The 14,898-nt window shown below is 36.4% G+C and overlaps 1 protein-coding gene and 1 non-coding gene across 51 annotated transcripts in view; one reads left to right on the plus strand and one right to left on the minus strand.

The window, feature by feature from the left end:
- The window catches only part of FAM13B (family with sequence similarity 13 member B), a 99,502-nt gene that overhangs the window by 23,268 nt on the left and 61,336 nt on the right, over nt 1–14,898 (minus strand). For 37 of the 50 annotated variants that reach the window (XM_060415807.1, XM_060415798.1, XM_060415805.1 and 34 more), the window contains 3 exons: nt 9,643–9,684; nt 8,748–8,903; nt 6,863–6,995 (listed from right to left, as the gene is read on the minus strand). In XM_060415807.1, coding sequence (XP_060271790.1) covers nt 6,863–6,995; nt 8,748–8,903; nt 9,643–9,684 — 331 coding nt within the window. Of the gene's footprint in view, nt 1–6,862; nt 6,996–8,747; nt 8,904–9,642; nt 9,685–14,680; nt 14,765–14,898 lie in introns of all 50 variants that reach the window. The other 13 variants (XM_060415778.1, XM_060415769.1, XM_060415779.1 and 10 more) reach the window with 1 other exon arrangement.
- TRNAG-UCC (transfer RNA glycine (anticodon UCC)) lies at nt 9,221–9,293 on the plus strand. The gene has a single exon. It is a non-coding gene; the product is annotated as a tRNA-Gly (tRNA).

Below are 14,898 nucleotides of genomic sequence, written 5' to 3' on the forward strand. Positions count from 1 at the left end.
TTATGTTAAGTGAATAAATATTTTAATTGCTTGATTTTAATTTCTAATATACTAAATACTAATAGACATACCTAGGTACACAAAATTTTTTGGGACTCTCAATAATTTTCTAGAGTATACAGATGTCCTTGGGACCCAAAGTGTATAGAACCACTGATCTATAAATCAGACTTCAACAACCTCCATGCTCTGGAATATAGCTTTACATTCGTAAATATGAGGGTTTCAGGAACCATGAAAAACCATAATATAGATTCAATATTTAAAACAAGCCTTTTTGCTTTACTCCACCAAATTCAAGTCCCAGTTCTTTCCTTCTGATGAAAAACAAGACAAATAACAATCACTTATGTGCCTACCTTATGGCTGTTGTCAGAGAATCAAAAGAAAGAGCTTATAGGAAAAACTATAAAGCTCTATTATAAAGCATACTATTACATGATCAACCCTAACTTAACCTATAATTCTTTTTACTATGAAATAACTGAAATAAAATATGACCACTGATATAACTAATATTCACATATCCTCCACCCAGATTTAGGCAACATAATTCTTAAATAGTGAAAAGTATTAAACAAGATCTCAATTAGGGATAATATAAAAAAATGCAGTGACAGCAGCAAAAGCTGACAGCCCAGCAGTGGAGAAGACAGATGAAATTCAGAGTCGAGTGCAGAACTGTGCTATACACAGTATCTCAGGACAAAGAAAAATAAAAGTTATTAGTCATGTTAGGATACAGCCAGACTTCATTTAACATACAGGGAATATGCAATACTTTCCTTAGAAACTAAAATATACTTCATCACTTAGAAAAATTTTACTTTCTCAGAATGCATTCCAGATAAAATATTCAATCCTTTATACACAAGAAGAAAAAAGCTCTTTTTTCTAAAATATCAGATGACAAAGCAGCCTGTGCTGTCTTCCCTCCCTTCTCCATAAACATCAGGGTCCTCATAAAGGACATCTAAGGCATGCTGGTCTCAATTCAGGAAAGCTAGAGCCCTTTGGTGCAAAAAGGTGGCGGCAATGGCAGCAACAGTGGGAGCAGCAGCTACAGCACCATCATATTGCCAAGGTGTCAGGGGCTGTCAGGACTTACTGACAGGAGCTAATTAAAGACCAGGAATTTCCTTGGTCTCCATCCATTCCTTGGCCATCCACAACGGATACTTCCACACAGCTTAGTCCTCATCCTTCCATCTCCACTGGCCTAGTTTTGCTCAAGTATGGCAGCTACTTCTTTTAGATAAGCTAACTATCCCTGCTTTATTCTATACATTTCATCTGCTTATAAAGAAAACTTACTAAAGCATTTTCAACCACCAGATGGCAGAAATAAAGCTACAGAACTTTAGAATCTAAAGATTTGGATTATCCAGAAAAACTTAAAACTGTAGTCTCCAACTTGATTTTATAGTTGAACAGATATAAAAACACATTGGAGCAAAATTCTGCTATGCGTTAAGCAGAAAAAAACTTCTTGATTAACAACAACTTTCCATTTAAATGAGCTGCCAACTCATTATATTTTTCTGTCAGTTAAATTAAATGTGAAAGGTATGTGCTCAGTCATGTCCAGTTTTTTGCAACCTCGTGGACTGTAACCCACCAGGCTCTTCTGCCCATAGAATTTCCCAGGCAAGAGTACTGGAGTGGGTTGCCATTTCCTCCTCCAGGGGATCTTCCTAACTCAGAGATCAAACGTGTGTCTCTTATGTCTCCTGCATTGACAGGCAGATTCTTTACCACTGTGCCACCTGGGAAGCCCCATCAGTTAGGTTATGGAGACTTAAAAAAATGTTTTAATTGAGGTAGTTTATATACAATATTATATAAGTTTCATATATACATCATAATGATTCACAATTTGTAAAGGTTATATAAAAATATATTAAATATTCTTCAATCTAGCCCAATCTCTTTCACTGAATTAATGTGGTCAAAACTGATGAGGTCTCCACAGCGGATGAACCATCAACAAAATGAAAAACTAACCTACAGAATGGCAGAAAATACTTGCAAAATCATGTATTTGGATAAGGAGTTAATCTCCAAAATATATAAAGAACTCATAAAACTCAATAGCAAAACACAAATAATACAATTTCAAAATGGGCATAACATTTAAATAGACATTTTCCCAAATACAAAGTACAGATGGCCAACAAGTACATGAAAAGGTGCTCAACATCACTAACCATCAGAAAAATGCAAATCAAACCCACACTAAGGTACTACCTCACACCCATTAGAATGGCTATCATCAAAAAGACAACACAAAGTAAGTGCCGGTGAGGATGTAGATAAAAAGGAAGCCTCGTGTTTAGGAGATGGAAATGTAAATAGGTACAGCCGCTAAGGAAAATGGTATGGAGGCCCCTCAAAGAATCAAAAATAGAACTGCCATGTTTACTACAATTCCATTTCTGGATATTTATGTGAAGGAAAGAAAACTGCTGCCTCAGAAAGATAGTGTACCCCCATGTTTACTGCAGGATTATTTACAATAGTCAAGATACAGAAACAACCTAAGTGTCCCTCAATAGATAAACAGCTGAATAATTTTCTACTGTGTGGGTGTGTATACATATAACATACACACACACACAAACACATATACACACACACAATGGAATATTATTCAGCCATTAAAAAAAAAGCATCCTGCCACTTGCAATAACATGGACAGACCTTGAAGGCATTATGACTAAGTGAAATAAGCTAGACAAAGACAAATACCATATGATCTCACTTTTATGTGGAATTTTAAGATAAAGCCAAACATCTATATAGAAAACATATTTGGTGGTTGCCAGAAGTAAGGGTTGGTAGTGGGGAAAATGGATGAAGGTAGTCAAAAGGTATAATTTTCCAGTTATAAAATAAATAAGATACACAACTATAATATAGGTCATCATAACTATCGTCAATAATACTATATCGTAATCCTGAAAGCTGTGGAGAGTAGATCTTAAAAGACTCATCACAAGAAAAAAAAATTTAACTGTGTGGTAACAGATACTAATAACTAGACTTGTGATCATTTCACAATATATACATGTACTGAATGTTGTGCACTTGAAACTAATGTAATATGTCAACTATACCTCAATTTTTTTAATTTTAAAAGAGAGACGGATTTAAAAAACAACACATTATTGAATGGTTGTTGCCTGTCAGAGGTATTGAATATTTCTGTTTAAAAAAAGAAAGTGGAGTCTCATAACAATTTAAGTCAAATTGATAGCTATTTCTTCCTCTTGGTTGTCTGCTAGAGCTTCCCAAATACTTCTGGCCTTCACTTCTGAAAGGAGGTACTTAAATTCCAGCAATTTCTCAGGGTTCAAAAGACATAAATAATTGCAAATTTGGCAGGGTGCCAGCCATGAAGGTCTGCTAATCCGGAAATGAACTGATTTTATGAGAAATCTGGGCTTCCCCAGTGGCTCACCAGTAAAGAATTTGCCTATGCTGTGGTAGCCACAGGAGATGTGGGTTCAATCCCTGGGTCAGGAACATCCTCTGCATGGAGACCCACTCCAGTATTCCTGCCTGGAAAATCCCATGGACAGAGGAGCCTGGTAGGCTACAGTCCACAGGGTCTCAAAGAGTCAGATATGGCTGAAGCATCTTGGCACAGCACAATGTAAGAAATTTACTGATAACATCAGATATTTTGATATGAACTCAAATCAGGCTACTGATTTACCGACAGTTTCCACCCTCAAACAATATAAATTACTATACAACTTGTTATAACTAAAAACTTAACAGATCAATCTCATCATATCAATACAAAAATCCTTAAGATTTTCTACAGAAGTCATTGGTACATTTTAAAAAAACAGTAATTTGCAAAAGACCTGATATTTTATATCTGATAAGAGACTTACTCAAAATAATAACGAACTTTTAAAACTCAGAAAACAACTCGATCAAAAAATGAAAAAGAGACCTGAATTCAGCCAAGATATTCAGATGGTAAAATAAGCATATGAAAAGAAGCTGAACACTATGTCATGAGGAACTGTAAACTGTATCAACGAGGTAACACTAGATACCTATTAGCCATGGCCAAAATCCTAAACACTGGCAAGGAAGTAGAGCAACAGAAACTCTCATTCATGATGAAAGAGAGAGAAACAGCCAAATTTATGAAATCATTTAGTTTATAATAAAATTTATGCAAGCATTTAGCTTATAATAAGGTGTAGATTTTTTTTTTAAAAAAAACCTTGCCATGTAGCTTGTTAAGCATGTTAAGATGCTTATAAAATGTTTATGTTTATCAGGGCTTCCCTGGTGGTCCAGTGGTCCCTGGTGGTCCAGATTCAATCCCTGCTCCAAGAAGAGGCTACATGCTTCAGAGCAACTGAGCCCATGAGTCCAGACTCTAGAGTCTGAGAGCCACAACTACTGAGTCCACACATGGCAACTACTGGAGCCTGTGCGCCCTAGGATCCATGCACTGAGAAGCCTACACACCACAACTGGAGAGCAGTCCCCGCTTGCCGTAACTAGAGAAAAGCCTGCACAGCAACAAAGACCCAGTATAGCCAAAAATAAATAAATCAATGAGTCTTTTAAAAAATGTTTTAAAATGTTTCATCAAGATGTAAAGATATTCAAGATTGCCAGGAAAAATATCAACAACCTCAGATACAGAGATACCACTTTAATGGCAGAATGTAAAGAGGATTAAACAGTCTCTTGATGAAGGCGAGAGGTGAAAAAGATGGCTTAAAACTCAACATTGAAAAAGCGAAGATCACGGCATTCAGTCCCATTGTTTCCTGGCAAATAGATGGAGGAAAAGTAGAAATGGTGACAGATTTCATTTTCTTCAGGTTCAAAATCACTGCAGATGATGACTGCAGCCACAAAATTAAAAGACACTTGCTCCTTTGAAGGAAAGGTATGACAAATCTAGACAGCATATTAAAAAGCAGAGATATCACTTTGCTAATAAAGGTCCATATAGTCAGAGCTATGATTTTTCCAGTAGTCACATACAGATGTGAGAAGTGGACGATAAAGAAGGCTGAGCGCTGAAGAACTGATACTTTTGAATTGTGGTGTTAAAAAAGACTCTCAACAGTCTCCTTGTGGACTGCAAGGAGATTCAACCAGTCCATCCTAAAGGAAATCAACCCTGAATATTCATTGGAAGGACTGATGCTGAAGGTAAAGCTCCAATACTTTGGCCACCTGATATGAAAAGCCAACTCATCTGAAAAGACCCTGATGCTGGGAAAAGATTGAGGGCAAGAGGAGACGGGGACAACAGAGGATGAGATGATTGAATGACATCACTGACTCAATGGACGTGAATCTGAACAAACTCAGGGAGACAGTGAAGGACAGGAAGCCTGGTGTGCTGCAGTCCATAGGGTTGTAAAGAGTTGGGCACAACTTAGTGACTGAACAACAACAAAGATATTCAACCTTAAGCAGAGCTTCCAGGTATAGGAATCTAAAGTTAAGAGAAAGATCTGGACTAGAGTATAAACTTGGGAGCCTTTAGCTGAGAGATAGTATTTAAAACCATTAGACTAAATGAGATTACCAATGGAGTAAATGAAAATTAGTGACTTGAGAAAACTGGGCCCTGGGCCATACTAAATTTCAGAACACAAAAAGCAATCAGCAAAGGGATACAACAGCCAGTCAAGGAGGAATAAAAACAACAGAGGAATGAGATATTCTGAAAGCTAAGTGAAGTAAGTGTATCAGTGGAGCAAAGAGACAAGAACAGAATCAACAACCATGAACAGATGAAAAGAGATTAACCTAATATGCCAGTGAAAGAAAGTTAAGAATATTAGTTACATATGAGTCCAATAAAACTAAGTCTAGGAGCAGCTTAAATTCTGTGAAATGTTTCCCACTTCATAAAATAGGTTTGTACTTTTACTTCTTTGGATATTTATAACAATCCTCTAGAATGGGTATTACCTCCCACTTATACAAAGGAAAAAAAAAAAAACTCAGAAAAGTTAGGCAACTAGTCAAAGTTATACTGCTATTAAGAGGCAAAGCCTAAACACAAATCTTTGACTCCTTAATATATGTATGTTAGCATATGATTTAGAATGAAAACATCCTGAAGAAAATTTCCTCATCCATTAAGTATCTTATTTTAAAAAGTGTTAACAAAACTTTGAAACACGTCTTAGAAAAATGCTTTGTACACTCACTGAAATTATTTTTAAATGTTATTACTAAAAATTGTTGACAGTGAAAATAATTTACTTCTTAAATGATGTTCATGGGTTTTCTGTAATTATGAAAAGATTCCATGTTCTTCAGAAAATATCTGGGACATACACGGCTTTTAAAAAGAAAAAAATTCAACCATAAAATCACCAATCACCCCAGGTGACACTGTAATTTGTTTCCTTCCAGAGAAGTATTTAAAAATAAAGTATTCTGCATCTACTTCTCTATTCAATGATGGTTCCTGATCTCCACTGAAAGAATGTATGTTCTTGGGACTTGGAATCAAGACAAACACATGTATCAGCAAAAACAGTGAACTATGGCTTCTGGTATCAAAGGAACACATGAAGCAATCAGAATTGTAATGTAGTACATACATGGGTCCCCACCCCCTGGGCCACAGTCTATTAGGATCCTGGCCTGTGAGGATCACCTCACAGCAGAGGTGAGAGGCAGGCGGGCAAGTGAGCAATGCTTCACCTGCCACTGCTCTCATTACCACCTGAACCAGCACCCCCCACCAAATCCATGGAAAAACTGTCTTCCGTGAAACTAGTCCCTAGTGCCAAAAAGGTGGCGGACTGTTGATCTAGTACACTTAACACAGAGATTTTTAAGTGTCTACATTTCTTACCTGGTTATTTTCTTCATCCTCAAATACAAAATCTTGCTGCATAACTTCATTGTCTAAATTAGTGCTAGCCACAGGTTCTGAACAGTCTCTGTTATATTCACTGGCATTAATAATACCATCAGCAATATCAACCCTAGTAATGAAGATTAAAAAGTCAGATCAGGCCACATGTTGAATATGTAATACCCTTAAAATAAATAAATAAAAGTAACAATCTGACACTTTTCCTGGTGGTAGAAAATGTATCTTTTTCATAAAGATCCAGTTTATTTAGCATGTCAAGTTAGATTATAAACAGTTCAAAGTTTATTTCTCTCCATCCATGGGATCTTATAAGGAAGTACCTTATTTATTATCCACTTTGAATATTTTCACAAGCAAATGAATGGCTTTAAAATTAATTTACGTGCCAAAACAGTGATCTCCCTTACAAATGCACACGCTAAATCATAATAATGACCTGTTTGCAGATTAAAACCCAAGTCTAGCACTGGGCAACAGTGCTCAACATCTTTTCAAGTACAACAAGAATAGTTTCCTACTGCAGACTTTTCATCTTACATAATTTAGAATATGTAAAACACTGCAGGTTGTTTATAAAGATGACACCCAACCAGACAACATGAGAATTCTACCATGAGAATATGAGTTATTTCTATAATAATATCTGAGCATAGACACAGGTTTTCAGGATCTCTAGCTAAGCCAAAAGGGCAAACTCCAAGAAATCTGCTTTTATTATATCCTTTGAAACATTTTTCTACTATTTCTACCATTTAGATACTGCTTCTTTCCTTCATATTCAACTCAAATACTTCCTCTACAGATCCACCTATATAGTTCAAATAATGCCTTCAAAGCATACAAATCAGGACCATCACATCACTGCATGGGCTGGTGGTAATGCCATCCATGCAGATTATATGGCACACCTGTGGTTGTACAATCCGGTATTCCATAAACGTGGTCCCAGCATTGGTATTTATATCTATTAATTTCTCAGTTTCATTCCATATGTGATAGCTAGTCTGGTGTATTTGACACATGTGGCCTTTTAAAAATCTAATTCTTAACACACAAAAAAAATTCTACCTAGTCATCACTTTTTTTGCCTTCCTATGAATTCTCCAAATTTGGGAACGTCTTTCTTAAGATCATGATCTATGCTGCCCTATAGATCTGTCCCCAAAACAAAAACTGACCAATGCAAACTATAAAAATCATCTGTGGACTCAGAAGAAAGCACCTCTAGGGCTGAGGTAACAGGAAAGGATATGAAGCCTTCGTCACTTAAAGATAACAAGTCAGATGAAGAGTGGAATAACATCACACACCACACAGTACATGGGGTACTTTTAACTTGTACAAATCCAATTATTAACAGCTTATCTAAAACAACAGAGTGTAGGGAAGGCAAAGCCTGGCGACAGGATAACAAGTTAAACAGCAAAGGATGATTCTATTCACCAAGTCATTCAATGACCATGTGCACTAGGAGTGATGTCCATCTGCTGTCCCAGTACCTACCTATCTAGAAAACTACATGCCATGGTGTGACCATCTGGAAAACAGAATATAGGTCTACTCTTTTTAAAGTTATTTTTCACATAACATAGATCCTAAAAGTAATTATGTCTGCTACTTCATCTGGTGTTCAGACTTTGCTGGACTCAATGTCTATCTTAACAGAAGACTTCTGAGATTTTTAATGTGAAAAAGTATATACAATTTATAAGCAAGTATATACAAAGTCACTTTTCACATTGACTTTCAGAAATGGTCAAGTAAGATCAGACACTATCATTGAAGAAAAAAGTGTTTTTTAAAAGGTGAAACAATTTTATAATTCAATAAAAAATAGTCAAATGTTTTAAAAGTTTCTTACTGGTTATTAGATCCTTCCCCATCACAATTAACACTTCCTGCTTCATTATTACACACGAGACTTTGCTGCTGTAAGTTCTTAAGATCATGATCTATGCTGCTCTGCAGATCAAAAAGGTGCTGTTCCACAGCTGCTCTAATTGTTCTTTCTAAAATGCTATAAAACAGAACACATTTTAGTGAGAAGCAGTCACCCTAACTAGATTATTTGGTCATATAAACACAAACTTTAAAATGTACAACCAGTTAAAAAAAATATACAGTGGTATTCAAATGAATAGGCTAGAGTGGAAAAAGAAATACAGAAAAGGAATACATGATAATTGCTTAAATTTTAAAGTGAAATTTGCCCAAATAGACATTACACAAATCAATCATGTCAATATTACTACTGACGCAGGAATGATCACTTGTCCCAGTAATTCATTCCTCCCTACAACATAAAAAGCCATTTAAAAAGACTTCTCAGGGAATTCCCCAGTGGTCCAGTGGTTAGGACTCTGCATTTCCACTGCAGGGGGCACAGGTTCAATCCCTGGTTGGAGAACTAAGATTCCACATGCCATGCACCATAGCCAACATAAATGAAGCAGCCATTTGGGGCGAAGCGGGTGGGGCACGGAACCTTTGCTAAAAAAAAGCTCTATTGGCGTTGTTCAGTCATTTCAGAAGATTAAAAAAAATCATCTGAAAAAAGTTCATCTTTGTATATCAGTGCAATGCATTCCTTCTTCATTTCTTCTGTGACTGAAGTACATAAAATACTAGCCAGTTTCACTACATTATGTACGATCTCTCCTCTAAAGTATTTACAATAAATACGTGCTTTTAATTTCTATAGCTTATTAATATTTTTTAAAGCTTTTTTAGCTGTTTTCTATAAGTATACTACTTACTCTGCAGAGGCTGGTAAGATGCTGATGGGTGATGTATGGGCACTGTAATCAAAGAAAAAAATTAGCTGTAAAATTTTCAATACTTAATGAATACAAAATGTGGTATAAAAAAAAAAAAAAAACTCCACATTTACACTACCTTGATATACCCAGGAAAGCGTGCACTTTTATTTTTCTAATTTTCCAAAGAAACTCTTTTTCACAGAAGACCCTTAAAATACTTATTGTCTGTGTGTGTTGGTTCATCTGTGTTGGGGGGCAGGGGGGGAGGGAGGGGAGGGGCATGCAACTACTTCATCTGGTGCTTACCTGGAAGAACACTAACCAATTCTAAGCCTGAAGGGAAAAAAAAACTGACTTCTGGGCCAAACAAAAGTATCCACCTAGGACAGTGTGGAGGCCTCAATGCTGGCCTGTGCTCCATGCCAAAAGTAATAGTACAAACTACTGCTCAGAGGATATTCTCAAGCTACAAAATGAAAAGGCAAATTAGAAACAAAAATTCAGGCCACATCATTCACTGTGCTGGTAAGAGATCTTCCTTAGCAAATTTTATACCACAGTATCTACTGATAGCTATAAAAACATAGATAATAGACTCATTACCACAGCTATCAAACATACAACTTAAAACTCACAATGATATATATATACTACTAAAATACTGAAAATTAAAGTGTAGGTAAGGATGTGAAGCAAATAGAACATTCACATAATGCTCATGGGAATGTAAAATGTTCCATCCACCCTGGAAGCCAGTTGGGCAGCTTTCTTATAAAACCTACTATGTACACAATAACCCAAAACCTATGGGACTCAGTAAAAGCAGTGCTAAGGGGAAGGTTCATAGCAATACAAGCTTACCTCAAGAAACAAGAGAAAAGTCAAATAAATAACCTAACTCTACACCTGAAGCAACTAGAAAAGGAAGAAATGAAGAACCCCATGGTTAGTAGAAGGAAAGAAATCATAAAAATTAGGGCAGGAATAAATGAAAAAGAAACAAAGGAGACCATAGTAAAAATCAACAAAGCTCAAAGCTGGTTCTTTGAGAAGATAAATAAACAATCCATTAGCCAGACTCATCAAGAAAAAAAGGAAGAAGAATCAAATCAACAAAATTAGAAATGAAAATGGAGAAATCACAACAGACAACACAGAAATACAATGGATCATAAGAGACTACTATCAGCAACTATATGCCAACAAAATGGGCAACCTGGAAGAAATGGACAATTCCTAGAAAAGTATAACTTTCCAAAACTGAACCAGGAAGAAATAGAAAATCTTAACAAACCCACCACAAGCACAGAAATCAAAACTGTAATCAGGAATCTTCCAGCAAACAAAAGCCCAAGACCAGAGAGCTTCACAGCTGCATTCTACCAAAAATTTAAAGAAGAGCTAACACCTATCCTACTCAAACTCTTCCAGAAAATGGCAGAGGAAGGTAAACTTCCAAACTCATTTTATGAGGCCACCATCAACCTAATACCAACACCAGACAAAGATGCTACCAAAAAAGAAAACTACAAGCCAATATCACTGATGAACACAGATGCAAAAATCCTTAACAAAATTCTAGCAATCAGAATCCAACAACATATTAAAAAGATCATACATCATGACCAAGTGGGCTTTACCCCAGGGATGCAAGAATTCTTTAATATCTGCAAACTGATCAATGTGATACACCACATTAACAAATTGAAAGATAAAAACTGTATCATTATCTCAATAGATGCAGAGAAAGCCTTTGACAAAATTCAACATCCATTTATGATAAAAACCCTCCAGAAAGCAGGAATAGAAGGAACATACCTCAACATAATAGAAGCCAAATATGATAAACCCACAGCAAACATTATCCTCAAAGGTGAAAAACTGAAAGCATTTCCCCTAAAGTCAGGAACAAGACAAGGGTGCCCAATCTCACCACTACTACTCAACATAGTTTTGGAAGTTTTAGCCACAGAAATCAGAGAAGAAAAAGAAATAAAAGGAATCTAGATTGGAAAAGAAGAACTAAAACTCTCACTGTTTGCAGATGACATGATCCTTTACATAGAAAACCCTAAAGACTCGACCAAAAAATTACTAGAGCTAATCAATGAATATAGTAAACTTGCAGGATATAAAATTAACACACAGAAATCCCTTGCATTCCTATACACTAACAATGAGAAAACAGAAAGAGAAATTAAGGAAACAATTCCATTCACCACTGCAATGAAAAGAATAAAATATTTAGGAATAAACCTACCTAAACAAAAGACCTATATATAGAAAACTATAAAACACTGATGAAAGAAATCAAAAAGGACACAAATAAATGGAGAAATATACCATGTTCATGGATCAGAAGAATCAATATAGTGAAAATGAGTATACTACCCAAAGCAATCTATAGATTCAATGCAATCCCTATCAAGCTACCAATGGTATTTTTCACAGAACTAGAACAAATAATTTCACAATTTGTATGGAAATACAAAAAAATTGAATAGCCAAAGCAATCTTGAGAAAGAAGAATGGAACTGGAGGAATCAACCTGCCTATTCTATACATATATAGTTTATGTACATACTATACTATGCCTATACAACCAAACTATACTACAAAGCTACAGCAATCAAGACAGTATGGTACTGGCACAAAGACAGAAATACAGATCAATGGAACAAAACAGAAAGCCCAGAGATAAATCCACGCACCTACAGACACCTTATCTTTGACAAAAGAGGCAAGAATATACAATGGGGAAAAGACAATCTCTTTAACAAGTGGTGCTGGGAAAACTGGTCAACCACTTGTAAAAGAATGAAACTAGAACTCTTTCTTACACCATACACAAAAATAAACTTAAAATGGATTAAAGATCTAAATGTAAGACCAAAAACTATAAAACTCCTAGAGGAAAACATAAGCAAAACACTCTCTGACATAAATCACAGCAGGATCTTCTATGACCCACCTCCCAGAGTAATGGAAATAAAAGCAAAAATAAACAAATGGGACCTAATCAAACTTAAAAGCTTTTGCACAACAAAGGAAACTATAAGCAAGGTGAAAAGACAGCCTTCTGAATGGGAGAAAATAATAGCAAATGAAGCAACAGACAAAGAATTAATCTCAAAAATATACGAGCAGCTCATGCAGCTCAATTCCAGAAAAATAAATGATCCAATCAAAAAATGGGCCAAAGAACTAAATAGACATTTCTCCAAAGAAGACATACACATGGCTAACAAACACATGAAAAGATGCTCAACATCACTCATCATCAGAGAAATGCAAATCAAAACCACAATGAGGTACCATTTCACGCCAGTCAGAATGGCTGCGATCCAAAAGTCTACAAGCAATAAATGCTGGAGAGGGTGTGGAGAAAAGGGAACCCTCTTATACTGTTGGTGGGAATGCAAACTAGTATAGCCACTATGGAGAACAGTGTGGAGATTCCTTAAAAATTGGAAATAGAACTGCCTTATGACCCAGCAATCACACTGCTGGGCATACACACCAAAGAAACCAGAATTGAAAGAGACACGTGTACCCTAATGTTCATCGCAGTGCTGTTTAAAATAGCCAGGACATGGAAGCAACCTAGATGTCCATCAGCAGATGAATGGATAAGAAAGCTGTGGTACATATACACAATGGAATATTACTCAGCCATTAAAAAGAATGCATGTTCTAATGAGGTGGATGAAACTGGAGCCTACTATACAGAGTGAAGTAAGCCAGAAAGAAAAGCACCAATACAGTATACTAACGTATATATATGGAATTTAGAAAGATGGTAACAATAACCCTGTATGCGAGACAGCAAAAGAGACACAGATGTATAGAACAGTCTTTTGGACTCTGTAAGAGAGGGAGAGGGTGGGATAGTTTGGGAGAATGGCATTGAAATCTGTATATCACATAAGAAACAAATCGCCAGTCCAGGTTCAATGCAGGATACAGGATGCTTGGGGCTGGTGCACTGGGATGACCCAGAGGGATGGTACGGGGAGGGAGGTGGGATGGGGGTTCAGGATGGGGAGCATGTGTATACCCGTGGCCGATTCATGTTGATGTATGGCAAACCAATACAATATTGTAAAGTAATTAATCTCCAATTAAAATAAATAAATTTAATTTTTTTAAAAAAAGATTTTCTACCTTAAAAAGAAAAAAGAACAGTCTTTTGGACTCCGTGGGAGAAGGCCAGGGTGGGATCATTTGAGAGGGTAGCATTGAAACATGTATATTATCATATTGTGAGGTGGATCGCTGGTCCAGGTTCAATGCATGAGACAGGGTGCTCAAGGCTGGTACACGTGGATGACCCTGGGGGATGGGATGGGGAGGGAGGTGGGAGGTTCTGGATGGGGAACACTTGCATGCCCGTGGCTGGCTGATTCATGTCAATGTTTGGCAAAAACCACTACAATATTGTAAAGTAATTAGCCTCCAATTAAAATTAATTAATTAACTAAAAAAACAAAAAACCACCTACTATGTGACCCAGCAATTGTACTTTTGGGTATTTACTCAAAAGAAATGAAAGTTTAAGTCCACACAAAGACTTCTACAAGCATAGCAGCTTTATTCAAAAGAGCCAAAAATAGTCATCAGTCCCACTATAGGTTGATTGCATAAACAACCTATAGGTAAATGCATAAACAAAGTGTGGAATATCCCTACAATGGAAAATACTTAGAATTTTTTTTAATTCTAGTCTTGAATGACTGACACATGCATTAACATGAATCTCAAAAAACATTATACAAAGCAAAAAGAGGCAGACACAAGAGTACCTACTCTATGAGATTCCATTTGTCTGAAATTCTAAAACAGGCAAAATTCATCTATGTAGTGACAGAATTCAGATCAGTGATAGAATGCAGATCTTGCCTGGGGCCAGAAATTGCAGGGAGCAGGGGAGAGCTATTATAAAGAAGCAAGGGAAGAGACAGAAACAGTCTCTATCTTGAATGCTATGGCTGTTAATAGATACATCAATGACACATATGGTAAAGAATCTGCCTACAAAGCAAAAGATCCGGGCTTGATCCCTGGGTCGAGAAGATCCAAGATCCAAGATCCTCTGGTGAAGGGAATGGCTTCTTCTTGCCTGGAGAATTCCACGGACAGAGGAGTCTAGTGAGCTACAGTTCACGGGATCACAAAGAGTCAGACATGACTGAGCGACTATCAGGACTTATAAAATGAGTACATTTTATTGTGTGAAAAATACATCTCAGTAAA

Source organism: Ovis aries, chromosome 5 (assembly GCF_016772045.2).
Source record: "Ovis aries strain OAR_USU_Benz2616 breed Rambouillet chromosome 5, ARS-UI_Ramb_v3.0, whole genome shotgun sequence".
NCBI classification, from domain to species: Eukaryota; Metazoa; Chordata; class Mammalia; order Artiodactyla; family Bovidae; genus Ovis; species Ovis aries.